Genomic DNA, 26,670 nt, shown 5'->3' with positions numbered 1-26,670 from the left:
TGGCAGAGTTGTGTGGTCTCTGTATGTAGGATGCGAGCGTTGCTCTAGGTGGTTCTGCAGCTGGGGATTGTGTTTCTCAAATCATTCCTGCTCTGCACTGAAGTGCCTGAGGAAGAAAAGGGACTGACCAAGCACTCTTGTCTCCACAGCCTTCGGTTGGACAGGTGGCTCGAGTGGATGTCAGCAGTAAGGTGGAAGTGGTGTGGGCTGACAATTCCAAGACTATCATTCTGCCTCAGGTGAGGTCCTTTTCCAGTTCCCAATATCTCCACAATTCTTAGCAGAGTAACAAGACTTTGATTTAAATCCTGTATGTAGGGAGATGCACTGGGTAAGGCAATCTTGCTCTGTTGATTGGTGCATTCCCATGTGATAGGGTTGCTTCCCATTCTGTTAGCACAGAAAAATCCTTTTGTCAGGAGGTCTGGGCAACTAGTTGGTCACAACTGCTCGCCAGTGATTAGGAAATCACTTGCTCCAGTGATTAGGAAAACCTGGGCAGACTCTTTTGCCTTCACAAGTACACTGCATGCTCCCAGCTCTGCCCCCAGCCCTGCTCCTGGCCTGCAGCACCTGGTGCTTTGCAGAGCTCAGGGATGATCTGTTCTGAGTGGAGCCTGGGTTAGTGCATTGCCCAACCATGGCACAAAAGACGATTGCGTGTTCTGTCTCTCTTGTGAAACGGCACCATAGTGGGGTTTTTGGCTAAAGAAACTCCTCAGAAGTTGAGCCAAAGCCACAAATTGTCACCTTGACTAACCTAGGGATCAGACTCAAATCTTATCCCAGGGTAGGGAGGGAAAAGGGTTGAGTGCAAGCTGAAAAATACAGGTACAGCCACACTGTTAATCCACTGCACCCTGCTGATTTGTCTTGGATTCTTTTAAGGCTTTTGTTGTACTGTCTTGTACTCATACTAGCTATTCCCCATACAGTTTCATCCCATGTCTTCTCTCCTTGTTGCCTGGAATGAAGGCAGACAGCCTGAAGATACAAGACAACCTGCATCTGTAGGGTCCCATTCTGTCACTGGCAGAGCAACCACTGCCTCCACTGCAGAGATGCCTTTGCGAGTACAAAGTACTTGAGCAAGATTCCTTTTTAAACCAAGCAGCTCTGCATTAATTACAGTAGAATAGTCAATGCCTGCACTATGGCAGTGGACTGGGGCGTACAAAGCAGGCTGCTGTCTCCCTTCCCCCTGTTGTCACATGTGCTTGGATCAGAGGCACAATCAGAGGTCTGATGCGTGCTCCACAAAGGGCTGTTCTCACACTGCGGTGCCAGGGCTCTGCAGCAGCTCCTGCTGTGTCACGCCAGTCCCTTCGATTCTGCTCGTCTGCGTAATTATGGGAGTTGGGGAAATGTCAGGAGCATGAATTATCAGTTGGTAAAACTATGATTTATCAATGCCTGACCATGTGCCCAGAGACGAGCTGTCTGGGTGCTTTTTCACAGCTCTAAAAATAAAAATGGCATAACTGGCTAATTAACTTTCCAACTCAGATTTGGATTAGCTTTGAGGGCAGTCAGTTTTGATGGCTTTTCCTGCCTGCAGTCACTTGTGTTAAACCCAACTAACCTCTGTTGCCTGCCTGTTTCCTGTGGCACAGGACTGGCTCAACAATGCTGGTTCAGTTGAAGGCTTTGACAAGATGACTGAGTGTCCATGGGTTTTAGCCTCTGGGGTCATATCTTGCAAGATTAAGAGGATTCTTGGGCTGTCACTCAAGTGTCAGAAGCTTGTGGATAAGATGCTCCCATCTTGTAACTGCAAACACAGTCCTGTAAAGATGTTCTTGCTCCCCTGGTTGTGTTGGTGCTCATAGCTGGAGGAGGTCTGTAAATCTCTGCAGAGAGACCTCCTGAGATGTAGCATGTGCAGAAGTAGGTTGTAGGAGGTGAGGCTGGATGGAGTGGGGATGTGTTCAGCTTCCAGTAGTGAGAGGGAAGAGAACATTTTATGTAAGAGCTTATTCAGCAACTTGGGTGAGGCTTCATTGTCCCAGCTGAATTTTAAGCAGTAGCCACATATAACAGCTAAAGCAGCCTAGCAAGGCTCTGTTGGCAAGTTTTGTGTGCCACAGGAGAGGAAAGCTGCTGTGGGAATGTGTTCCTGGTTCCAGCATTGTCTCTGTGGAAGGACGGAGTGTGGAGGCAGCCAAACCAGGGCTCTGTGCCAACACAGTTGCTGGTGTAGAAGCAGGACCAGAAATACCAACTCCTCACATCATACCAAATACCTTCTGAGCTCTGTGTTCTGAAACCCTGGGGCATCCAGGTAACTGTGGGGCACCTGCCTGCTCTCCAGGGCTGGATCCCAGACACCTAGAACTTGCCCTAGTTTTACCCCCAATGCCATAGTTGAAAAAAAATGGAGTATGGGGCTGTGTGGTTTCATAATCTGTGCCAGTATAGATGGAATGGGTTGAAACAGCCCAACCAATCCCAGATGGAAACTCCTTTTTCATTACTTGCTTTGAAAAACAACTAAAATTGTGCTTCAGCCTAAGTCTCTTGTAACTCTCCTCTCCTTTAGCACTTGTACAATATTGAATCAGAAATTGAAGAGTCTGACTACGATTCTGTCGACGGCAGCACCAGCGGGGCATCCTCGGAGTGGGAGGATGAAAGTGACAGCTGGGAGACAGACAATGGCCTCATGGAGGATGACCACCCAAAAATTGAGGACTTTGAGCCTGAGGAACCAGCAGCAGAGGAGGTGAAAAAAGTAGAAGAACAAGTCCAGGGAGCTGTGGCTATGGCTGTTGCAGATCTTGCTACAGAGAAAGCTGGCAAGGATGGAGCCCCGAAGAGCTTCCGGGAACTGAAGGAGGCCATCAAGATCTTGGAAAGCCTGAAAAATATGACTGTGGAGCAGCTGCTGACTGGCTCTCCCACCTCCCCAACTGTGGAACTGGAAAAACCCACTCGGGAGAAGAAGTTCTTGGATGATATTAAAAAGCTGCAGGAAAATCTAAAGAAGACCTTGGATAATGTAGCTATTGCTGAGGAGGAAAAAATGGAAGCCATGGTAGAGATCGAGAAGAAGGAAGAAAAATCAGAGGCACAGACACCAGTGAGGTCAGAGTGGCCCAGTGAGACACCAGTGCTCTGCCAGCAGAGTGGAGGCAAGCCTGGAGTCACTTTCACCAGTGCCAAGGGAGAAGTGTTCTCTGTGTTGGAGTATGCTCCAGGTGAGTGTCAGTACTCTGTCCTTTGCTGCTGTGCTGTAGTGTTTCTTTATCCAAAACCTTTGCCTCAGACCTTTTGGATTCTGTATTCTCTCTTGTTAGACCTTTTCACAGCTCATTAACTGGAGAGGAGAAATTAAGCCAACTTCTGTAGCACAGTGTATTCTGGGACCTAAGCATGGCTTTTAGATGGCATCTCTAGGGCACTCCTGTACCTTCCCAAGCCTCAGAAGTGTGCTTCCCTCTTTCCCAGGGTGGTAACTAGTGTGGAGATCAGCTGCTTTCCACTGCAGACACTTCCTTGCAAGTTGCAGGGTTTGTTCAGGCATTTTTTTCAGGGCTGAACTGGTTGAGAAGCAGAGCAGGAACAGCTGGTGTTCTGTTGCCAGGTGTCCTTGGTGAATGAATGTCCTTATTCACTGGCACCACTGTTAATGGCCAGAAATAAAAATGAGCATCTGGCTATGTAGAACACTGGTGACAGTGGAGCTCAAGGTGCTCACAAACCAGCCAGGCCAGACCTGGGAGGGAAAGGTGGCCAAACTGTTGTGAAGCTGCAGGTGTGGCAAGGGAAAATGGGGAGCTGTGCTTAGGTTTGGCAGAGAAACAGCCGTTGCCCTGTGGGATTGTCCCAGCTGTGGGACAAAGCTCCTTGCTGGGGCACAGGGACAGTGTTGTGTGGCACAGTGAGAACAGGAGATGCAGGTTGTGGCTGCTGTACTGTGTGGGAAATAATCTCTCCTGCTTCCTGGCTCAGCCCCAAAGCAAGTTAACTCCTCTCTTCCACATGATGCATATTACACATGGGTAGATTTGCCTTCATGAGGAACTTGTGGCAGTTTCCAAAGGCAGGCTGTTAAACCCATTCTCTTCCATGCTCCACAGATTCTCATGCCTTCAAGAAAATGGAGTTCCAGCCCCCAGAAGCCAAGAAGTTCTTTAGCACCGTGAGGAAAGAGATGGCTCTGCTGGCCACCTCCCTGCCCGATGGCATCATGGTGAAAACCTTCGAGGATCGAATGGCAAGTGCCTGCTCTCAGATGCCTCTGTGGTAGTGCTGGACTCAGCATCCGGATCCCTGTCTCTGGAATTCCCTGCTTAGCCCTAATCCTTTGCATTAGAGCTGCAGGAATGTGTGCAGCATGTGAAACAGGGCTGTAATTACCCAAAATGGCTGCTTTTGCTGCTTTTGCATTCCCTGAGTCAGGGTGGCAGACAAGGAGCTGCTGATTGCAGGGAGCCTGTTCTGGCTGCTGAGAGGGAAGACAGCTGGGCGGCCAGCAAGGGGCTGTGCCAGCAGGGAGCAAATTTGGGATATTTGGCCATTCTTGAAGCCCTGCTTCAGATCCAAAGGGTCACTCTGCTCCCAGGGTGTGACTTGTGGCAGAGGAAGGTGCCCTGAGATGTGCTGGTTGAGCTGACACTTGCGAGGGCTGAGTCAATCACATCCCTGCTCTTCCTCTGTGTCAGCGCAGCCCTGCCAGGGTAAGAGGGTGTTTCCCAGTGCCTGACCTCCTGCCTCTCCCCACAGGATCTCTTCTCAGCACTTATCAAAGGGCCCACACGCACACCCTACGAAGATGGCCTCTTCCTCTTCGACATCCAGCTCCCCAACATCTACCCTGCTGTCCCTCCTCTCTTCCGCTACCTCTCCCAGTGCAGTGGGAGACTGAATCCCAACCTGTACGACAATGGCAAAGTGTGTGTCAGCCTCCTGGGGACCTGGATAGGCAAGGTAATGCCATCATCCACCTGCCTGTGGGGTCAGGGGTTGTGCTGGGCTGCTTTTGGAGCAAGTCACTTCCTACCAGACCTGGGTGACTTCTGCTCTCAGGTGGTGCTTGAGCTGGGGGTGGCTTGGGCTTTGGGCTCAGTTTTAGGTGTCTGGAGCAGATAACTGCTGTAGTTTGATTTTTCCTGGGTCTGTATTTGGCTCAAATGTATTTCCTTAATGAGAAGCCCCTAGTCAGACCAGCCATAGCAGAGAGGCCAACACCAGCATGGGGTGTATCCCATGGTTTAGGTTCCTGTCTTCCACACTGTGGACAAATCATGTAGCATGGTACAAAGTCCAACTGGAGACTTGGAATAAGCAGAGCCAGGAAAATATCTTTTAAGCAGGACAGGGCAGCTGGGGAGGGGTTGGAACCCACGGCTGGTGTGTTGGGTTACACTGTTCCAGACAGAACTGGCCTGAGGGGGTGTGGTGCTAGTAAAAAAATAACGGAGAGATGTGTTGTTGGGATGGGACAGCAGCACGTCATGTGCTTGTGGAGTCAGTTCCTTGTTCCTGCTGTGAGCCACAGGATGTCAGCAACAGGAATGCAGAGAAACTGGGGCTTCACTTCATCTGACAGTTGTCACAGGGCAAACTGATGGTGCTTCGGCCCTTTAACACATTTGTGTGTGCATTTCAGGGGACAGAAAGGTGGACCAGTAAATCCAGTCTCCTTCAAGTACTCATCTCCATCCAAGGTAAATGCACCTGCCAAGCCAGTGGGACAGGAAAAGGCAGAGGGAGGAAGGGGTGTTGACTTATGGGGGCCACGCAGTTGGGATCTGCCACCCCAGTTGTGTTAGTGCTGCCTTTTGCTCTCACCTTGCTGGACACAGCAGTGTCCTTATCTCTCCACTTGAGCAGTGGAAGCAGGTGCCAGCTTTTCTCCTCGTGCCCAGAGTTCTGGCTGCATCCCAGGGCTCTGACACAATGCTTTCCCTTCTTCTCACTGCAGCAGCCAAGCACAGAGTTGTCTGCTTGTTACTCTGAGCTGACAAAGGTGAACCACCCTGTCCTCAGCCAGTTACCAAAGTTAGTTGAAGTTGCTAAACTGGGCCTCGTTTGCAGGATTTTTTTTTATCCCTACTGAGTCACCCGCCCATCCTACATGGGGCATGTTTTGCACGTGATGCTGGTGTTTATGCTCCTACCAAAGCAGAGAATAATCAGGGGTGTGCCTAGACGAGCCCCAGGGCTTCCTGCCATGGGGTTTTACTCTGCCCTATCCAGTTTGGGAGCAGACAGACAAAATCACATAACTTCCTAATGGACAGCTTTCTGTGCAGGGAGCCCAGGCATGTGATGAGAAACCTTTGACAAAGGGCAAGGGTTCCTGCAACTCCTGCTCCTCTGAACTCCCACAGTCCACCTGTATCCTCCTGTGGGGGAAGGACACTACAATAAAAGCCTTTTCTCATTCACAAAGCCAGGGATCCAAATTTAGAAAATGAAATACTGAATGTTTTACTGGAGCAACTTGGTGTTAGGGGAAAATCTCCTCTCCTGCTGCCTGGGTTTTGAGAGACTCATGATCTCCCCAGCTCTAATGCAGCTTGTGGCAGAATGCCAGCAGCCTGGCAGTGCTGGGGCTATTGCTACATACCTGTAATTTCATTAGACTAGAAGCAAGCAGGAGAAATCTTGGTGTAAAGACTTCTTAGTCTTCTGTGTCCCAGAACTGCACTGTCTGATAGGGCTTTGCTGGATAGGGCAGAACATGGCCAGCTCAAAGCCTGTTGCTATAGTCTGGCCTTTGTTCTGATTAACAGGAGGAGGAAAATAAAAGCTTTGGTTTTGTTTGTGGGGTTTTTTGCAGGAGGGAAGTGAAAGGAGCTGTGAAACCTCTCCCTTCCTGCCCTTTTGACCTCCTCTACTGTTTTGTGCCCTGTGCATTGTGCTGGCAGAGGGCTGTCCCTGCCAGCCAAGGAACTTGGATGCCACTCCCTGTAGTGTCTGAGGTCCCCACCACGTCACACATTGCTCCCCTTGCAACACCAGTCCTTCACATCCTGCAGGTTCTGGGTGTTCAGCCTGGCCTGTTCTTGCCCCTTGATCTTGACCACCTTGGCAGGAATCAGTTGGCAGGGCATGGCGATTACTGGCATTCCTCCCTTAACCCCTCGGTGTCCCGTTCTCCCGGCAGGTCTCATCCTGGTGAACGAGCCCTACTACAACGAGGCAGGCTTTGACAGCGACCGGGGGCTGCAGGAGGGCTACGAGAACAGCCGCTGCTACAACGAGATGACGCTGATCCGCGTGGTGCAGTCCATGATGCAGCTGCTGCGCCGGCCCGTGGAGGTCTTCGAGCACGAGATCCGGGAGCATTTCCGCTGCAACGGCTGGCGCCTGGTGTCCCGCATCGAGTCCTGGCTGGAGACCAACGAGCTGGTGGAGCGCAGCCACGAACAGGCCAACGGGGCCGATTCTGGCTCCCTGCTGGGCGCCGGCGGCAGCCTGGCCGAGAGCCCCGGGGACACGGCGGCGGCGCTGGCGGAGTACGGCCCGGAGCAGGGGGCGGCCGCCGAACTGTCCGACTCGGCGCTGGACGGCAAGGAGGAGCTGGACGAGTCGGAGTTCCCGAGCACGACGCCCAACGCCGGCGATCTCCAACAGTACTCAGACTCGGAGAGCACAGGCCAAGCCAGGGGGGACCTGGCCAGAGACCGAACGGACGAGGGGAAGGCTGCCCAGGACTCTGCCTCGCAGCCCAGTGTGAAACCAAAGAAAAGGAGAAAGAGCTACAGGAGTTTCCTGCCGGAGAAGAGCGGTTACCCTGATATTGGGTTTCCCCTCTTCCCTTTGTCCAAGGGGTTCATTAAAAGCATCCGCGGTGTCTTGCAGCAGTACCGGGCTGCCTTAGCAGGGGCCAACATCCCAGAGTGGACAGAGGACAAATAAACCATCAGGTCAGGGACAGGCAGGTGCAGGGGAGAAGGGAAAGCAGCAGAAAGTAAATTGGCAAATGCTGTTACCAATCAACTGACTTACTTCTCCTTCCAGCTTTTCTTCCTCAGCTTGGTTTGTTCCAAAGAAGGTGGTAGGCCTGATTGCTCCTCTGAGGAAAGGTTGTTTAAGCATGAATAACTCTTTACCCCCAACCCCTCTTTCTTCCCCCTGTCCCATGTACGTGCTCTTCTTGCAAGTTTGACCCTGCAATGGTAAGATTTGAGACCTGCACAGAAGCAGTCTTGCAGCCACGTTCCCTCTGCACTTTCATCTTGGGGCACCTTTCCACACAAGGACTCTTCCCACCCAGCGCTACACCCAGCAGTTTGTTCTGGTGGGGTTCCAGCCAGGAGAAGGGATTACTGTAGTTTCTGGAAATGAAGGGCAATGCCCTCCCAGTCTTTTATTTTTCTCGGCGTTCCCATGGGTTCTATGAAGTCTACCCCAGCTTATCTGTACTTAGACATTGGATTGTGTTTGCATTGGAGTTGTCTACACCATACAGAGTTGCTCTAGTCTTAGTTGTTCACCCATAGCTACAAGGTTCTTCCAGTTGGGATTGGTAGGCAGAGTCAGAGCTTTGCTCTGGCACTTGTGCTGCCCTGGGAGCGCTGCAGACTTTCCATCCAGTTCTGCAACTTCCAGGTCGCTCTCCTGGAGGCAAGTCTAGCAATCCCCACTTCTTTTTCTCCAGAGTGAGGCAAATTTCCCTTTCCCCACCATGCATGCCTGTCTTCTAGAAATACATGGGATTTGGGGTTCTGCCCTCGTTACTTGCTTAGGTATCCGTGTCTTTTGTTCCCAGCCATCCCGGCTGTCACACAGCACTACACCCACCCTGGATCCCGGCCTCACCCGGGCAGGGAGCAGTGAGTGATCCTGGGGCCTGTTGTAGATCTGGATGAATCTGGCATGGCTGCTGCTCCCTCACCCAGCTGTACACGGGTGTTCCAGAGCCGTTGGAGCCAGGGTCACCCCAGGGAAGTCATGTCATGGCGAGGCCCTGTTGTATAGCAGCAACAGCTTGTGCCTGTTCTGCGCTGTCACAGCAGCGCTGCTTTGGGCTGTTTGTTATCAGCTCCTTCCCTTCCAGCTGTTTCCCATGGTGGCTTGGCTGTGGCCAGCAGCTCTGTGGGCACAGCACCTCCAGTCCCTAATCCCAACCACGGTGCTGCTGGGTGCTCTGGGAAACACCTGGCAGGGCAGTTCCACAGCCTGAGCTGGTGACCGTGAGCACTTTGAAGAGAGTGACCTGCCAGAGTCCCTTGGTCAAGACCCCTTCCCAAGGCCTCTGGTCCTGTCTGCACACACTTTACCTTCACTTGTGGAGCTGGGTGGTCACACTCCAGCCCTGCTGCCTTTGCCCACTGCTCAGGCATGGGAGAGGCACCCATGTAGCATCCATGGGGAGCACAGTCTGTCAGGGAGAGTCCGTCAGCCCTTCCAGCTGCACAGGAGACAGTGGTGCCAGGCTTCCCCGGGAGGAGTCGAGCTGAGCAGATGGCTCTGCCAGAGGTAAGGATGGAGCCAAAGCTCTCTAGCTTTTGCTCTTGCTCAGTACAGCTGCGGTTAGTGATGGAGAGCAGCGGGAGAATCCCAGCACGTTGGCGCGGTGCTTTTTGCTCCCAGAAACCCCAGGGGCTGCACCCACCAGCCCCAATCTGCCCCCTCCAGCTCCCTGTGCTGTCCTGCTGCCCCTGTGATGCTGCACAAAGCCCTTCTCGTGTCCCCATGGAAAACACGTCCTGCTGGTGCTGCGGAGGATGCAGGGCTTGGCTGTGATGAAGACCTGAGCTGCAGAGCTCTCCAGACGCTGCTCTGTGGGTGGATCATCTGTGCAGCAGCTCCAGCCCTGCTCCAGGAGCCCCCCCTGTCCAGCAGATCCCAGTTTGGGGTGCAGAGGTGCTGGGAGCCCCGGGAAAGGCAGTGTGAGCTGCAGCTGTAACCATGGCTGTGTCGGGAGTGAATGGATCCCTTTGAGCAGAGCACGGGAGTGTCTTGGAGGGCTGGGGGCAAGCAGGGGCAAGGGTGAGGCCACTGCTCCAGGGCAGGGGAACAACAGGCAGAGAGGCTGATTGCAGGCAAAACCACGGCTGGTGATCCACAGACAGACACCCTCTGTCCCCAGAGCCAGGCTGTGGCTGCCCTTAGCCCCACAGGACAGGGAGGGAGGGAGAAACCGTCTGGGGATGGAGGAGCTGTAGGGTTCCCCCTTTCCCCTCCACTCTGCAGCTCTCATCTCACAGGGCAGGGGTCAGGCAGGCACCACGTCCTCCCCTTTGCCCAAAAAGTCTCAGATCCGAGTCAAGAGCTTTTGCACAGGCTGGGCTCCCTCCGAGGAGGTGTCTGTTGGCCTTCTGGAAGGGGACACTGCTCTCCCCGGCGCTGCTCGCTCTCTGCAGCTGTCCCAAACCCAAGCGTGCACAGAGGTTTACAAATTTTCTAAAGCTTTTGATAATGTGAAGCTCCTGGGTGATGAGGTTGGTGGTGAGCACACTGCAGCTATGTAATTTTTTGTGTATGTATGTAATATTTAAGGGTAACAAAATTTAAAAGGCTAAAACCTTAAAAAAAAAAATTAAAAACACACAAAAAAAGCCAAAGCATGATGCATATTGTTAGCCTTAAAACTGGCTACACGACTGTGTGATGTACAAATGAGAGCAGCCTGTAACTGTTTTAAGTGCTGGGGATGGGGAAGAAGCATTACAAAATCAGTTTGTAGCCTTGATTCTGTACAGTATTTAATGAATTAAAAAAAAAAAACCTGACTATTGAGGCCATGCTTAGAGGTGTGTTGTTCACGTGCAGATGTGGATGCTTGGTTGCTTACGATATATGTATAAAGTGCTGTGTGACCATTAAAACTTTTTTTACCTGCAGATTTTTTTTTTTTTGTTTGGCTAACCAAGGTGTAATAAAGGAGGGAAGATGACTTGCCATTAAATTTTGCCTCTGTGAGTAGTCCTGTGAGTTGTCTCTTTCTTTTCCCCTACCACCCCCTGCCATGCTTCTGGCACTTGCCCCTCTCCGGCTCATCCCTGTGCCAGCCTCGGGGCTGGATAGGGTCCTGCTGGCTGAAGCCAAGGTCGGTGAGTCCAGAGGGATCCAGGCAGGTCTGGCAGGGAGAGTGCTGCCCCTGTGGCTCCCTATAATCAGCTCCCCAAGCCCCTGATTTACAGAGGGCATCTGTCAGGCTGGGTTTTTCAGTTTTCTGTGGTCCTTGCTGGGGCCTGGTGCTCACGTGTGGCTCAGTGTGCCCCAGCACTGCTGCGGGTGGCCCCAGCGATCATGGGTCAGACTTGGGGCAAAGAAAACAAACCCTTTGCAGCTCCCCAGCCTGTCAGGTTAGGCAGACCCCTGGAACTGCCCTGCACAGCCCCTCACCTCAGCATGCAGGTAAGTGTGTGATGGAGGAGGTTGGACCCAGCCGTGCCCGAGCTGCTGCGGTGCTGGTGGAGTCTGGAGTCCTGACTCCTGTTTTGTCCCCCTGCAGGCCCTCCCTGGCCCTCCTCAGCCTCAGGAGCAGCTCGAGGGGCACCACACGGGCAGTGTCTCGCTGTGCTGGGACTCAGGACCGTGCTGGAGCTGTTCACAGCCCCCGGGCCCGAGGGGCTCCCCGGGAAGAGCCCTGTGCTGCCGTCCCACAGGTTTGGGAGCAGATGGGTGATGGCAGAGATGCGCAGCACAACCCGGCAAAGGGAGGGCAAGGGCGATCCCGGCCAACCTGCTGCTGAGAGCCACACAGCCATGCCGGGAGGAGCCTGCAGGGAGCCTTTCAGGCGCTGTGAGCCTGAACGGCTCCGCTCTGCTGAGCCGCGTCCCTTGACAGACATCCCCACGCATCCCCTGCCCTGGGCTCTCCCTGCAGCAGCTCAGCAGGGTTAGAGAGTTATTGCTCAGCCTGTTTTTACACCTGGCCCGACGCCACGGGGGAAATAACTTTATTTTGGGAGGTGGTTCCCAGCTGCTGCCTGCCCTGCTGGCTCGGGAACTGGGCTGCTCTCCATGAGCAAGTGAGGCCATGGGGGAAGGACAATCGTGCTCTTCTTTCCCGGATCTGCTATCCTAATTGCATAGTTTGCAGTTGAATAAATGCAAACAGCCACCACTGTTTACTCTTCTGCTTTGTACTTGAGCGCTGAAAATGAGGTTTAATTACTGCGATTTTATACCAAAGAGGCTGAGTAATCCCCCCCAGGCAAGCCCCAGGGCAGGGACCTGTAGGAGGGCTCCAGCTGGCCCTGCACTGCCCGAGAAAAGGGATGGATGTGCCCCCCAAAGGGCCCCTGCTGCCGGCAGAAAGCCAAACCCCTCAGCTCCAACGACCCCCTCCTTGAACCTCTTCCATGAGCCCTTCCCTGCTGTCCCTCAGAGGCACTGAACTTCCCCCAAGATGTCCCCAAGTGTCTGCAGGGCTGTGCTCCCTGAATTCGATCAGTCCTAGCATGAGGCTGAGCAGGGAGGCATTGCTGCACCCCAAAAATGGAGATGGGTGGTGGCAGCAGTGCCCCATGTCCTTCATCCTCAGCATGTCCTTTGTCCTCAGCATCTCCCCTGGGAGCATCTCCCCTTGCTCCGTGCTGCTCCTGGCCCCAGGATGTTAGGGAGCAAAGGGCTCTGCTGTCCGTGTGGCCAGCCGTGGGTGAGCTCTGCCCCTGGCAGCAGCCGTGAGCTCGGAGTCAAAACCCGGGGGGGGATTTTTTTGCAAATGCTAGATATTTATTTCGCATTTCTCACAAGAATGAACTCCGCTTCTACAGGAAGCTTTGGGTAGAAACATTCTTAAAAAAGTCGGTTTATTGTATTAGATCTATTGGTCCTGACCCTCCCTGGGGGGGTGGCACTGGCTCCGGGGCGGGGACACAGCAATGCCACCGTGTGCGTCCGAGCCGGGGAGGGGACGGGGCTGTGCCGGCGCAGCCGCCTGGGGCCGGGACCTCGTACCAGGATAAAACACGCTGGCATTTCGCCGGCACCGAGTACCTGACGGGGCTTGTGGCTCATTTTTGGGACAGCACCGGTGGCTGCTCCAAGGGGGGGGTAAAGCTAAGCGTGGGGACAAGCGAGGGGATGAGCCCCACGCCCCCCAAGACACCTATTGCTATGGAAGGAAGGGGTTCCTGAGTGGGAGGAAGGCTCTGCCACCCTCGCGCCGGGCCGTGCCGGCAGCTCAGCGCCGCAGGGAGGGTATGGTGGAGCTCAGGAGCCGCTGAGGACGCGGCAGAGGCGGCCATGCACCTGGCCCTGCACGGGCTCGCAGGCCAGCGCCTCCCCATCCACTGTCATGATGCCCGCGGCCACCCGCGGCTCCAGGCGGAAAGCCCGGACGGGGACGTAGCACAGGTGGGGACAGTTCAAGTCCAGGTGGGTCCCCCTGGACATGGCCAGGAAGAGCTTCAGCAGCGTCACGCGGCTGATGCCAGCCTTCATGTAGAAGAGGTGGATGCAGCCGTCGTGCAGCCGGGCCGCCGGTGCCATCAGCAGGTTGGTGCCCAGGTGGGACTGGTAGATGGCATAGACCAGGACAAACTCCTCCTCGGGGACTACGGTCCAGTTTGCCGGCACGGGCTGGCCCAGCGGCGCCAGCAGCGAGTCGGGGGGCAGAGAGCCGGGCGCTTCTGTCCCTGCTGGCTGCGGGATGTGGCCGTTGGTGACAGCGTGGGGGTCCCGGGCTGCCGGGGCGGTGCCCTGCTCGGGGGCCACGGGCAGGTAGGACAGGCGGCCCTGGTACACCCTGAGCTTGGCCAGGCACTGCAGGGTGCCCAGGGTGAAGCGGGCGCTGCCCAGCCAGCGGTACTTCTCGCTGTCGATGTCCACGTCTGAGATGAAGCCCCAGCCGAAGCCCAGGAAGGAGAAGAAGCGCTTGCCCGAGGCCGTGCTCAGCGACACCAGGTCCATCTGCGTGTACAGCCCCTTGCACAGGATGAAGGTGCAGTTCGTCAGCAGCTTCTTCTTGGCGACGTGGTCGTAGCTGTGAGGGGTGCAGAGGGTGAGTTTGGAGCTCAGGACCCTTCCTGCTGTCCCAGCATCCACCTGCAAACCTCAGCCTTGTGTCAGGGTTGGGACATGTCCCAGCTGGGTGACAGTGTCCCTGAGAAACAGCTGCTGGGAATGTTTTTGCTGGGGGTGGGAAGGATAAACCAGTTCCTGACAGAGGGAACCGAGGTGGGGCAATCCTGGTGCCCCCATAGAGCAGGATTGGCTGTGCCTGGGGTGGATCCTTTGGGTTAGAGCTTTACTAGTCTCTGAGCCCAAAGAGGAAAAAGGGAGCTGGAGAAGTAGGGATGACATCCCTTGCTCCCAAACTGGGGCTGTGCTGCACCAGCCTGTGGGGAGTGAGGAGCCTGGCAGGCACCCCTGGGCATCCCAGCACCCTTCCCTTAGGTAGAGCTCCACACAGCCTTTCTCTTTCCTCCTGCTCCACCTGGTTCCAGTGCAGCCCCAGGTGCTGGCCATTGCAGGGGGCAGCGGGTGTCCCACAGGGCTGGGACTCACCCTGCATAGTAGTTGATGGAGGCAGCCAGGGCGTTCCCAGAGCCTCCCGGCAGGATGCACAGCGGCTTCTTCATGGCTTCCTTCCAGTCTGGACGCTCCATGAGCCCATTCACCACCTGCAGGGATGAACGAGCCTCTGGTACCCAAGGAACCCAGCAGCCCCTGCCCAGCCTGGGGGAGCAGAGCCCACAGTGACCCTGCCCAGGGCAGGACAGAGGCCATGGCTGCTTTGCCCCAAGCTTGGTGCCACCTCTCCTTTGCCATTCCCTGCCTGATTTTGTGACTCAGAGCCTGGCTCCTGCCCCAGGCACCCCCTTCTCCCAGCTCTGCCCAGCCCCATGGTGCCCCTCACCTCGAAGAGCAGCCCATCCCCAGACATGACCACCAACGTGTCCCACTGCGACAGGTCCTCATCTCGCACCTTCTCGTGAGCATGGTTGGGTCTCTCTGCCAAGGAAAGTGGAGAGATTTGAGCATTACCCTCCATCCCTCTGCCCTGCCTGCTGCCACCCCCAGACAGTGACCCCAGCCCCAGATGGTGACACCAGCCAGGGATGCAGGAGGTGAGGCAGTCACTCCTTGAGTGCAACAATCCTGCAGGACCTGGAGCTGAGATGATGCAGAGAGTCACAGGCCCTTGGAGGAGCCTGTCCCCACATGGCAGTGCCCAGGATGGATCCCAGGGAAGGGACGAGGAGGACTTATGGACTCACCAGTGACGAAGACGGTGGTGGCGATGTCAGCCTCGGCCAGCATGGGCTGCACCACTGCCTGGAAGTCATCGAGGGCACGGCCAGAGCCACTCTGAGGGTTCAGCAGCACCAGGGCATGGCAGGGCCTGGGCAGCACCCCATAGCTGTCACCTGGGGGGAGGGACAGGGGGCTCAGGGCTCTGCATCATGGCCCTGCCCTGCGAGGGCTTTGCTAGCCAGGGCAGCATTTTCCAAAGCCGAAAAGGGAACTGGCCCTCCCCCATCCCCACAAGATCCCTGAGCTGCATCCCAGAGGCTGCAGGGGGATGAGCAGGGATGGAGGGTCCCTGCTGGGAATGCTGAGGAGGTGGCACAGACAGCACATGGGGGCCTGCAGGGACTCATCTTGAGCTCCCTCGCAATCAGCAGAGATGTTTCACATCCAGGATGGAGCCTCACAGCACCCCACAGTGCAGCCAGACCAGAGTGGGGGATGAGAACTGCAGGTCCCAATTCCCCACATCCCCCCAGCTGGAGCGGGGCCAGGACACGCAGTTGTGCCGGCAGACTGACGCTCCTGCTTCCCCTGCTCCCCACGGGGCTCAGGTTTCGCCTGCAGGGGCCTCGGCCGGGCTGTAATTACAAGCCTGGCAGGGGTCCCAACCCTCTGCCTCCCCAGTTGCTTCCAACCTCTCCTTCCCCAAGCCCAGTGGTCCCCATGCAGGGGGACAGGGAGAGCCCACTGAGCTGCCCTGCGAGGGAGGCACAGAGAGGAGGAGGAGGGCAGGACCCCCGGGTGCTGCTGGGCACCCCAGTCCCTGAAGGGAGGGAGGGCAGCAGCCCCAGGCTCCTGCAGTGCCTCTGGAGATCCCTGGCCCTGCAGGGTGAAGCCAGTTTTGGGGTGGCTGAGGGTGTCCCCACCAGCTCTGGGCCCCCTGAGCTGTGACCTGGGCCCAGGGGGTTGGGGGATGTCCAATGCAGAATTTGGGCCCAGTGTGAGGCTGCATCCGCTGACTCAGCAGGAAGAGCTGCTGAGTCAGGACAGCAGAGGCCTTTCCCAGCATTGTCCTGGGCTGGGAATCCCCTCTCAGCCCTGGTGGGGCTGGGGGTGTCCACACGGCCTCCCCTCATCTGTAGACATGGGGTGATTTGAGCTGTTTGAACACCAGCTGGGGTTTTACAGCTAAACCCCTCCTGCAGTGGGGACAGCAGTGGGAAGAGGTGAGTCTGGGGCCATGGAGGTCACCACGGGTGTCACCTCCCCTGGGTGACACCCGGCATCACACCAGCCATGGCCACAAGCTCCACAGGCTGCCTGTGGGGAGGTAGGACTGGAGCATCCCATCTCCATGCCCATATGCCAGCCCTGGGAGCACACAGAGCCCTGCTGATTTCATCCCCACCACGACTATTTCCTGGTCCCATGGATGACCCAGTGGGGCTGTCACCCTCCAGGACACCTCCTTGTCCCCTTGCCACTTGCTTGGGACCTGCCACCAAGTCCACAATAAAGATGTGCCTGTGAGAGCCCCAGGGCTGTGCCTGGCTCTGGGCACTGGCTTCAGGCTGGCTCCAAGCTGGTTGTCCCCACTGCTGCTCAGGGCCAGGGGGGAGCCACTGGCTGCCCCCCACCCTCCTGGCCCCTTATCAGTGGGCTGCAGACATGAGGGGACCAGCTGCCCTCGGGGACAGCAGTGAAGCACGCTGAGCAGAGGCCACTCCAGCTCGGGTCAAGGATAACAAAGCAACCCCCGGGTTGGGCTGACCCTAATCCCAGCCCTTCAGAGTTTCCCTGGTCCCCACAGGCACTAAATCCCCTGCAAGCAAATGCAGACAAGCCCATACACAGGGTTTGGGTTTAGGCCTCAGCTGCTGGTGGTAAATAATGGGGGGCTTTTCTCTCTTCTTCCCCTCTCTAGCCCTGGAGATTGAAAGGCAAGAGCAAAAAGCCTAAATGCAGTTTTTAACCCCGTAATGTTAACCAGGCACATCGTTTCTCACACACACAGGGCTGCAGCTGAGTCTTGCCTAAAAACCCTGCCCAGACCTGTGGGTGCTGCCCATGGCCTCCCCTGGGCAGCAGGGAAAGGCTGGGACCCCAAGGATCAGCTCCTTGGCTGAAGGAGGAAGGTAAACCCTGCTCAGGGCACAGAGGGATGCCATGACTCCCTCACAAGGGACAGATTGCTGGTACCAGGCTGTGAGCAGTGACAGGAGTGATCCCAGTGTGGGACTGGTGACACCAGCAGCACCAGGCTCAGCCCTGTGGTGGAACTGGAGGGTGCTGGATCAGAGCTGGAGCCCAGCAGTGGTGATGCACAGGGAGACAGATTTCAGCAGCATCCTGACCCATCCAACCCTTCCTGTTGCACAACACCGGCCAGCCCCTGGCATCCCAGCAAGATTCCACTTCCCAGCACAGTGTGGTCACTCTCAGCCTCAAATGCTGAGTAGAGCAGAATCTGAGTCAGCAGGAGGAAGGGGCTCCAGCTGCTGCCAGTCCACAAACTCTGCTCCACTCCCTCTGCCCACATCCCCCCCATGTGACATGTCCTGGCCATGATCAGGCTGGGACCACAGTGCCACAGCTCTGCTGTCTGCAGCCTAAGCCACTCCACTGCATCCCTGCATCCTTCTGGAAACTCTCTGGGCACAAGGAGCAAGCGTGCCAGGCTGGCACAAGGCTGGGCCTGAGCTTCCTGGGGTTGGATTTTCCTGTCGGGACACAAGCCCTGGGGGCAGTTTGTTCCCTCCTGGATACAGTGTGGGACATGTCCCTGCCCACCACAGGCAGCCCCAGCTTTGGGGTTCTCAGCTGCTGGGGACTTTCTGCTTATCCCTTGGGGTGAAACGAGGAGGGGGAAGTTTCATCCCTGCTGCAGCATTCTGCAGGGCTTTCATCCCAGAGGATGCTGGCTGGAGCTGAGATGATACCAGAATGGGATCGCTGGTGGCTCCCCATGTCCCACGTGGGACAGGGTGGCAGGACTCTCTGCAGGGACTCCCCCCCAGCTTCCCAGCATGGCCTTATCAGTCCTGCACAGGCCTCTCTGCCGGCACGTGCGAGCCCAGGGTGTGACAAGGAGCATTTTTAGCTCTGTCCCAAACTGAGGGAGGAGGTTTGCAAATCCTGCTTGGCCCTCAGCGAGAAAAGTGACTGCAAAATTCTGTGCTGCCTTCTCCCATCCTCCTTCCCCCGGCTCCCCCAGGGCAATGAGCTGCTCCTGCCCCGGCACCCTCGCACCGCCTGCTCACAGGGCGAGGGTGGAAAAGCACTTGGAGACTTCCAGCTGCAGAGTTCAGGCTGGAAATAGAGCTGGGGAACTGGTTCTACCCTCACCCCATTCCACTGGGTTTTTCTGTAATTCTTTAGGAAGACAAACAGAAAGTTGTTTTGTAGCTGCGGGTCATGTAAAAAAAAGAGCTGCATTTTAAAATCCAAGCAAGGAAGAGCTGGGCTAAATGCGATTTGACAGGATCCCTCTAACCGCATGCCTCTTAATTTCCAAGTCTGATCAGAGCGACTGGACAGCCAAATAAATGAAGTAGTGCATATAATTGAATCTCTGCTCAGATGTTCAACTATCTGCCAGCATGCCCTGCCCTGCCTGCGGGAGCTGGGGGACATAGCCCCCGAGCCAGACCCTCCCGTTCCAGACACTGACAGCTCCCGAGGGGAGAGGGATCAGAAACACAAACCCCTCCAGGCGGCTCTGAGATCCTGCTAGACCCGGGGGTCCTGGGGGGATTTGCCTGTCCCCAAATCCCAAGTGATGGATGGGACCTGCTGGGGACAGTGCCTGGCTCCCGTCCTGCCTGCGTCAGCAATGATTACTTTTTTTTCCTTGGATCATGCTGCCCTTTGGAGCTTTGGAGTTATCGAACGGCAGCGATGCGGGGGGTGCAAAGGGCCCCCACGGTGTGACCACGTCCCTGCTGCCCCTTCAAACAAAGGGGGAGAAACCACCAATCCCGGCTCGGGGCTGTGCGTGGGGATGTCCCTGTCCCATTCAGACTCGGCGGTGGGGGGGGTGGGGGTGCGGGGGTCCGAGTGACCCCCCGGGGCCGAGTGTCACCTTCCGTCTGCGTCCCCCCGGTGCCCGCGGAACGCCACACCGCTCAGCGCGCGCCGCTCGGGCACAGCCGTCCCGCGTGGGGCCGGGCGGCGGAGCGACCCCGACCGCGACCCCGACCCCCGCCCGGCCCCGGCGGAGCGAGCCCCGCGGGCAGCGATCCCGGGCGGGCGCGGGGGGCGCTCGGCACTCACCGTCCTGCGCGGGCACGGCGGGCACGGCGAGCTCGCGGATGCGGCGGCTCCAGGCCTGGGCGATGCGCAGGTTGCCCTCGGCGTCGGGACCCCGGGAGACGCGGAAGGTCCGCTCCAGGCGCTGCCGGGCGGGCGGCCCCCAGCGCGGCCCCCGCAGCGGGTAACACACCAGCGAGAAGCAGGCGGCGGCCGCGGCCGCGGGGAAGGCGGCCGAGCCCACGCAGTCGGCCAGGCGGAGCGCGGCGTCGGGACCGGCCGAGCCGCCCGAGCAGCCGCCGGCACGCCGCACCTGCAGCTCCCGGGCCGTCAGGGACAGCGAGCAGGCGGCGGCACCGGGGGCCGGCCCCGCGCCGAAGATGCCTTGAAGAAGCACCGGGCCCCCGCCGGGCTCCGGGGGAGCGCGGCGGCCGGCGGCCATCGGCGAAGCGGGCGCGGAGCGGAGCGGGAGGCACCGGGGAGCGCCGCCCGCCGCCGCTCGCTGCTGACGCCCGGCGATGGCAGGCGGGGCGGCCCCATTCATAAAAATTTAACCCACCCACCCCCCCGGCCACCTCTTCCCTCGCCGAGGGGGGCCGGTCCCGGGGCTGCTCCGGCACCCCCACACCCCCCGGCAGCTGCCTCAGTTTCCCTAAGCGCCGCCCCGCGCTCCGGGCAGCGCTCCGGGGGGAACCGGCTCTGCAGACGGGCGGGGGAAAGCGACGCCGTGGGTTTGCCGCGGGTGGTTCTGCGCTGCCGGGGTGGGTGTCTGGCGTGGGTGCTCCCACGGTGCTGGGGATGGCAGGGAACAGACCCACGGTCACGCCGGGAGAAGGGCGGCGGAGCACCGGGCAGCCACCCCCGCCCCAGTTCCTGGACATCATTTCCATCCAGGCACGGATAGGCGCTGGCAGGGGTCCCTGGAGCCCCCACGTTGGACTGAACAGCATTTTAACACCATTTCTGCGTCTCTCCAAGCACGAGAGAAGCGGAGCGGGGGCCTGGAGAAGTCGAGGCATGGTGAGGGCTGAGGACAGTGGGCAGCCGGCGGGGGACACTTCCAGGGGGGAGGATGGAGAGGGATGATGTCCTACCCATTACTAGTGGCTCGCCATCAGGTATCCCTGAGGATTGGAGGGTGCCATGGGCATGGAGCCCCGTGGAGGGAGGTGGGCTGTGCTGTGAACGCCACCATGGGGCACAGAGCTCTGGGGACAGAGCCCAGGGGACCTGCCTGGAGGGTGCCAGCAAGGCTGGGAGCTGCTCTGTGTTCACGGCAGCTGGTAAAAATCATTGACAGCAGTTTTTGCTGGCAACGGGACTGACCTCACCCTCCCAAGGGACCACTGGGCTCCAAGGGGTCTGGCCCAGCCCGACAAGGATTTTTTTTGCCAGCCAATTCCCCATGGATGTAGCTCTGCCCTAACCTTGAGCTTGCACCTCAGGGAGGCACCACTCCTCACACTTAGGGCAGTTTAATTAGCTGTCCCTGCTTAAACCTTCTGGAACTGGCCAAGAAATTGCAGGAAAGGCCTGGGATGACCAGCTGGGCAGATAACATGTTTGAGTCTTGTTTTCCCAGAGGTGACCTAAGGGGAGAAGTGAGGTGCTGTGATTTGGAGCATCGCAATGGAAAAGACTTCCCTGGGCGCCGTGGGTACAAAGGGATGCTCAGAGGGGCAAAACCTACTCCGTGCCCTGATGCTTTTGGCTTGGGAACTGCAGCACTCGCAGCTGATTCTGGGTGAGACTGGGGCTCAGTCGCTTCCCCGGCCGCTGCCATGACACAGTCCAGCGTTTGTAAACAGCCCCGAGGTTCCTCAGCAAGGTGTCATGGGAGGAAATAGCTGGATGCCGGGGAGTGCAGCGTCCTGACCTGCCCCTCACCCTTCTCGATGACTAACCCGCTCCCAATTTCCGCTCAGGAAGGCATGAGTCGTGCTGGGAGGATGTGAGAGCAGCTGTCCCATTGCTGCCGGCAGGTGCCATGGGACGATGAGGCTGCTTTGGGCTCTGTCCTCACCATGCTACATCCGTCTGCAGGCCTGTGCCACAGGGATGCCCCTTCGTCCTGCCAGCCTGTGCTTTAAATAGGAGTGGAATGCCTGTCCAGGCTCTGCTGGCCATGCTCGTGCTGTCGGGAAAGGGGCTGAGAGTGGGGTTAAGAGCAGCTTCATTGCAAGGTGTCAAGGCCAGCAGTGGGAGCAGGAAGGGTTAGGGAAGGGCTGCCCATGGCGGGGATGCCAAGGGCAGGGAAATGATGGGGCTGCAGCCAGGTTTTTCTCAGATGGGGAATGGTACTGGTGCAAGCTTGGCTTCTGTGATGGCAGGGGACACACAGCCAGGACTTCTCCATCTCAGTGCTGATCTTCACACAAGCCTGGCCTGATGCTGTGCCACCTTTGGATGCCCACTCTCTGCCGTGGCCAGCCAGGTGGCCACCACCAGCCCCAGGCAGGTCCCTTTGCTCTCCACAGCCACAGGCTGATTGAACCCAGTCCCACACGGACACCACTTCTTTGCCTCCAGATGTGATGTCTAACGTGGAAGTGGGATCACTTCCTTCCCCGTGCTGATAACCAGTCGTTTGGGGCTATCTTAATTATGAGAGCCTTAACAAGGACCCCACCAGCGGCCCAAAGGGCGCTCAGCAGCTCCCGGGCTGTGGGCAGGCGTCTGCCGGTCGGGTTTGTCCTGATCAGCTCCATTCCCGCCCGCGCGGCGCTGCTCGGCCGTGTGTGTGGGAGGGAAGTGCCGGGATGGGACGTGGGGATGTGGCACGGAGCTGGCGTGCCAGGGGGACAGCCCGAGGAGAGTCCCCGCACCTCCTTCCTCATTGCAAAGGAGGAAGTGGACTACTGTGGAGCAGTTGTCTGGTCCAGCAATGACCACCAGTCTCCCTTCAAGAGAAACATCCCTCCAGCTTCTGTCCTGGGAGGATCCCAGGGTATCCCAGACTCTGAAGACATCATTTGGGGGTGAAGGTTTGTACATGTGAAGCACCGTGTCCTGGCATCTCTGGGGAAGGTGGCGTGTGCCCTGAGTTTGGGGAAACTGAGGTAGAAGCAGCAGATAAGGTTTGTCTTGAGTTGTGCAAGAAGCCAAGGGTTAAATGTGGCAATAGCCTCCCTCAGCTCCCTCTGGCCTGGGCTCCTCCTGCTCCTGCCCCCAGCTGCTCCAGGAGCTGATCCCCACAGGGAGTCATCCTGGGGGAAGAAAGCACACAGCCTGGGGCATTCCCAACCCTTCCATAACCCTCCGTGCCCCCGGGGGCTGCAGCAGAGACCTGGGGCTCTCAGTGCCAGAGCAGGCCCGGATTTCAGGGTCCCACTGCCACATCACAGCCCTGGAGGAGGCGTGCAGAGGACGTGGCTCTGCTGCAAAATGAGCTGCAGCGTTCCCCTCCGAGACACACAGCTCCTCCACATCCCTGCCTGCTCTGCCGCGCCCGCCGGCAGCCACCCGGGGACGGGAGCGGGCGGGGGATGCACTCCTCCCGGATCCATCTCTTTTAGCATCGTTCCCACTGCTGAAGGTACATGTCTCAAGGTGGAGCCAGAAATAGCGCGGCTGGCGCTGCATCGGGGCTGGCAGGGCTGCAGGCTTGGCAGGGGGACAGGCACCGACTGCAGCAGTGGGAACTTTCCAGGCAGCTCCTGCGGGAGCGGCCGGTGCGGGGATGGAGCTGTTTCCATGCAGACCCAGCCCCTCTCAGCCGGGGGGTTGGTGCTGACACAGGGGACCAGCACAGGCCAGGAGGGGACAGAGCTAACAGAGATCTCCTGGAGCAGAGTGGGATCACATCCCACCTAAGCTAGGACACAGGACACAGCTAGGACATCAGGCTGCCACCGATTTGCTGCAGAACTGGGGAAAGTGGCTGCACCATCTCCCTGCCTCCATGACCCCGGGGGTTGAAGGTTTTCCCCCAAAATCCAGCTTCTCTCGAGGCCCAGGGAGGATTCTCAGCCTCCAAGGAGCTGGGGTTTTTTGTGGCAGGTCCTAAATCACAGCCACACTCTGCAACTAGTTGGGGGCTGCTCCCCAGAGCTAACCCTCCGCTGAGATGTCAGCAGCTGCCGGCACAGCCCAGGAGCACAGGGCTCACCGGGAAGCCCTGAAAAATGCCGACGAGCTGAGCTCATTCCTCCCAGCTGATGATTTGCTTAAAAATATTTCTGAGCTCAGGCCTCCTCAGGGAAAACACTCCCAAACGCCAGACAAAAAGCTGCTGAGTCTGGAGGAGCCACACACACACACCACTCGCTTGCCGAGACGTCCCCCCGATGACAAGCCCTGGCGTCAGAGGGACTGAGACCAAAGTCTGCCGTTTGGTCTCCCCCTCGCTGGGGGAAGCCGAATTTCAGGCCGTCCAGGGTTTTCACCACTTCCCGGTAGCGGTTTCCTGCCATGATGTGAGCGCAGGAATTTTTGGGAGGTGAGTCAGAGGCTGCAATGAGAACCACCTGGCTGGGGCTGGGCTGGGAGGCTCCATCCCGACCCGGGGGTAATCCCTGCTGCGATGCTCGATGCCTGCGGGCAGCATTCCCAGAGTGGAATTACTTACGGGGGACACAGCATCCCATCGCAGACCCCATCCCTGGCCTGGGAAAGAAGAAGGAGGATTTGCTGCCTTAGTTCCCACGACTCCTCCTTCCTTGCCGGGCTGGGATCCGGCCACCCCACCCGGGCTCCAGGGAGAAACTTGGGTAAGAATAAAGAGCAAAACCTCGTCCAGCTCTGCAGGAAGCTGCCTGGAATGGCTGTCCCGCCCCAGCACCGGGTTGTCCTGAGCACAGAACTGCCCCAAAGCAGTGCTGAGGCCTGGTTTTCCCTGGGGAGCAATGCAGGACTTGGCGGAGCTGAGGAACTGCCCTCCCTGGTCACTGAAATTCAACTTAGGAAACGAGTTCCTGCTAAAGAAACCTCCCAGGTTTTGCCTGCTGGGCTATTAAAGCTCCATGACCCCCTGCCCACCTTCCCCCCAGCATTGCTCAAACCCCTTCACGCAGAGAATAAGTGAGTCGAGTCCAGAGAGTGAGGCTGAGCCGGGAAAAGCCTTAGGAAAGGAGCTAAACCTGCTCAAAGCCGGCACTGTTCCCTGACCCGCCCTCCTAATCCTGCCTGCCTGATAATGGAATAATAAAGGGCTGCACAGCCTCGATCTCTGCTGCGCTGTGGGGGAGGTTCCTGCTGCCTCTGTACATGCCAGGAGCTGGATATTAATGACTCCCTAAGTAAACAGAATTGCTCCTTTCTTCTCCTTTGCCTGGCTGTAAAACCGAGCGTGACCTTCAGCCCACAGAGAAATCAGAGTGGCTCCCCTTTCCAGGAGAAAGGCTGGTTGTGGCAGTGATAACACCGTGATCTCTGCCCGCCACCCTTCCCGGGGCTGATCCCAACCCTGCAGCTTCGACAGCAATCCCGGTGGGACTCACAGGGCCACCCCTGCGAGGCTTTGGCCTCTCCCCGCAGGGATGAAGCTGATGATTCAACCGAGGGGGAGCTTCAGGAGCACAGAATGGGTGGTTTTGGGACACCCAGCCCCTCCAAGGTGTGCACACCTTGTGCTGTGCTGGGGGCTGCCCTGCAGCAGAACATACAGACTTGTGGCATCTCAGCATCAGCAGCTGGGAAAAGGGCAGGGAGGTGGGATCCATTCCCTGTGGCTCGGAGCACCCCACGGGACAGCAGGAATGGTGACAGGAGGAGGGTGCTGGGGAACCCAGAGGGCAAAGCAGAGGCTGAGGGCATTCAGAGGCCACAGCATCATCCCTGGGCAGCTGTGCTGAAGGGGATAAACAGCTCTTCCTTCTCTGCAGGCCTGATTCCAGGCAGGGAAGGGCTTTATAGAGGAGGGCAGCAGCAGGTCTCTGGGACGGAGTTGGTGGCAAGCTGAGTGCTCTGCAGAGGGATGTGCCATGGCTCCTGCAGTGCCAGGGTTCCCTTCCCACCCTTGGGGTATGTCCCCCCTGCTTGGGTGTCCCTGCAGCAGGATGTCCCTGCTTGCCTGGGAACTGCCATTTCTCTGGTGGGTGCAGGAGGGACTTCAGGAAGCAGCCAGCTCCCTACATCACAAAAACAATCTGGTTCCCCCCAGATTTTTTGAAGGACAAAGCCAGCAAGCTGTGAGGAGTGACTGGCCGTACCGTGGGTGCTGTGACTGCCCTCAGCCTGGGGTCAGGGTGCCCAGGAAGGGGTCAGGGTGCCCAGGATGGGTGTCTGGGCTGCCTGGCACATGGATGCTGTGGATTCATCCCAGGATGATGCCAGCCTGGAGGCCTGATCCAAATCCAACCCCTGGCTGTGCTGCCTCCTCAGAGTGAACTCGGGCAGCTGATGCTGTCAGCTCTTGCCTCGCCTTGAGGGGAATGAACCAGAATGTGGGAGTTGAGCTGGAACAGCCCCTAGAGCAGAGCTGGAATAGCCCCTGCTCTGACCAGGCACAGGAGGACCTGCAAGAGGCATGTCAGGAGGGAGATGTGGGGCTGGAACTGCAGGGACAGGTAAGGCACCACCAGGCATGATTGAGGGAGACAAAACTCTCCATGCTGGTGCTTGGGCGTCCAGAGAGGACATGACAATTGTCTCGTTTTCATCGAGGATGTTGGAGAGAGACAACCTTTAATGAAGTGTCAGTGCAAGGGAGCTGAAGGCAGTGCTGCAGCTCCCAGCTGAGCACCAAATGTCTGTGACAGGGACTCACTGCTGGAGGCACCACAGCTGGAGCAGCCAGAGAGCCACTGGATCATGGAAGGGAACCTCCTCCATGTCCTGCATGAAGCTCACCAGGCTTCCCAGCTGGGAGGACAAAGACCAAGGGACAATGATATTGCACAGCAACTTAGAGCACTGCCAGGAGAAACCTCTTCCTCCAGGGTGAACCGAGTGATGTGGGGTGATGCTGGTGATTAAATTAATGCCATTTGCCTTCCCTGTGACATCTAATTTCTGCCATATATCCTCATTTCTGCTGCCTTGTGGGGTGCTCTGAGCCATCCTGACCACAGGGGATGGATCCCAGCAGTGTTGTCACCTCCCTTCATTTTCCCAGCTGCCAAGGCTGAGATTTATACTGTATATAGATTTTTTTTTAAAGTAAATACATATATATATATACGTTCAGCCAAGTTTCCCCTCCCCTCCTCCTTATATATTTCTTGATATATATATATATATATTCCATGCAGATAAAATATATAGCATATAATACATATATTATATATGATTACTATACACATTTTATGACATGCATCTTATGCGGTATGTATACCGTACATTATGTATTCAGTATTCAATATTTTGTATAGTATTTTTCAT

The 26,670-nt window shown here is 57.2% G+C and overlaps 2 protein-coding genes across 2 annotated transcripts in view; one reads left to right on the top strand and one right to left on the bottom strand.

The window, feature by feature from the left end:
• Window positions 1-10,881, top strand: part of UBE2O (ubiquitin conjugating enzyme E2 O) — a 61,299-nt gene extending 50,418 nt beyond the window's left edge. The window contains exons 13-18 of the mRNA XM_085077845.1: window positions 150-239; window positions 2,540-3,197; window positions 4,080-4,216; window positions 4,726-4,929; window positions 5,612-5,669; window positions 7,115-10,881. Of these exons, the coding sequence (XP_084933971.1) occupies window positions 150-239; window positions 2,540-3,197; window positions 4,080-4,216; window positions 4,726-4,929; window positions 5,612-5,669; window positions 7,115-7,869 (1,902 nt within the window). The 3' untranslated portion in view covers window positions 7,870-10,881. The remainder of the gene's footprint in view (window positions 1-149; window positions 240-2,539; window positions 3,198-4,079; window positions 4,217-4,725; window positions 4,930-5,611; window positions 5,670-7,114) is intronic.
• Window positions 10,882-12,617: 1,736 nt separating this feature from the next.
• On the bottom strand, window positions 12,618-19,917 carry SPHK1 (sphingosine kinase 1). Its single transcript, XM_085077844.1, has 5 exons — window positions 19,375-19,917; window positions 15,129-15,278; window positions 14,768-14,862; window positions 14,416-14,531; window positions 12,618-13,891 (listed from the first exon to the last, which is right to left on the bottom strand). Exons 1-5 carry the CDS (start codon window positions 19,892-19,894, stop codon window positions 13,120-13,122), a joined length of 1,653 nt encoding a protein of 550 aa, XP_084933970.1. The 5' UTR covers window positions 19,895-19,917; the 3' UTR covers window positions 12,618-13,119.
• Between the last annotated feature and the right edge of the window lie 6,753 nt (window positions 19,918-26,670).

The sequence above is a fragment of the Lichenostomus cassidix genome, chromosome 18 (assembly GCF_008360975.1).
Source record: "Lichenostomus cassidix isolate B80296 chromosome 18, HeHo_3.0, whole genome shotgun sequence".
NCBI classification, from domain to species: Eukaryota; Metazoa; Chordata; class Aves; order Passeriformes; family Meliphagidae; genus Lichenostomus; species Lichenostomus cassidix.
This window is presented reverse-complemented; position numbering and strand designations above follow the sequence as displayed.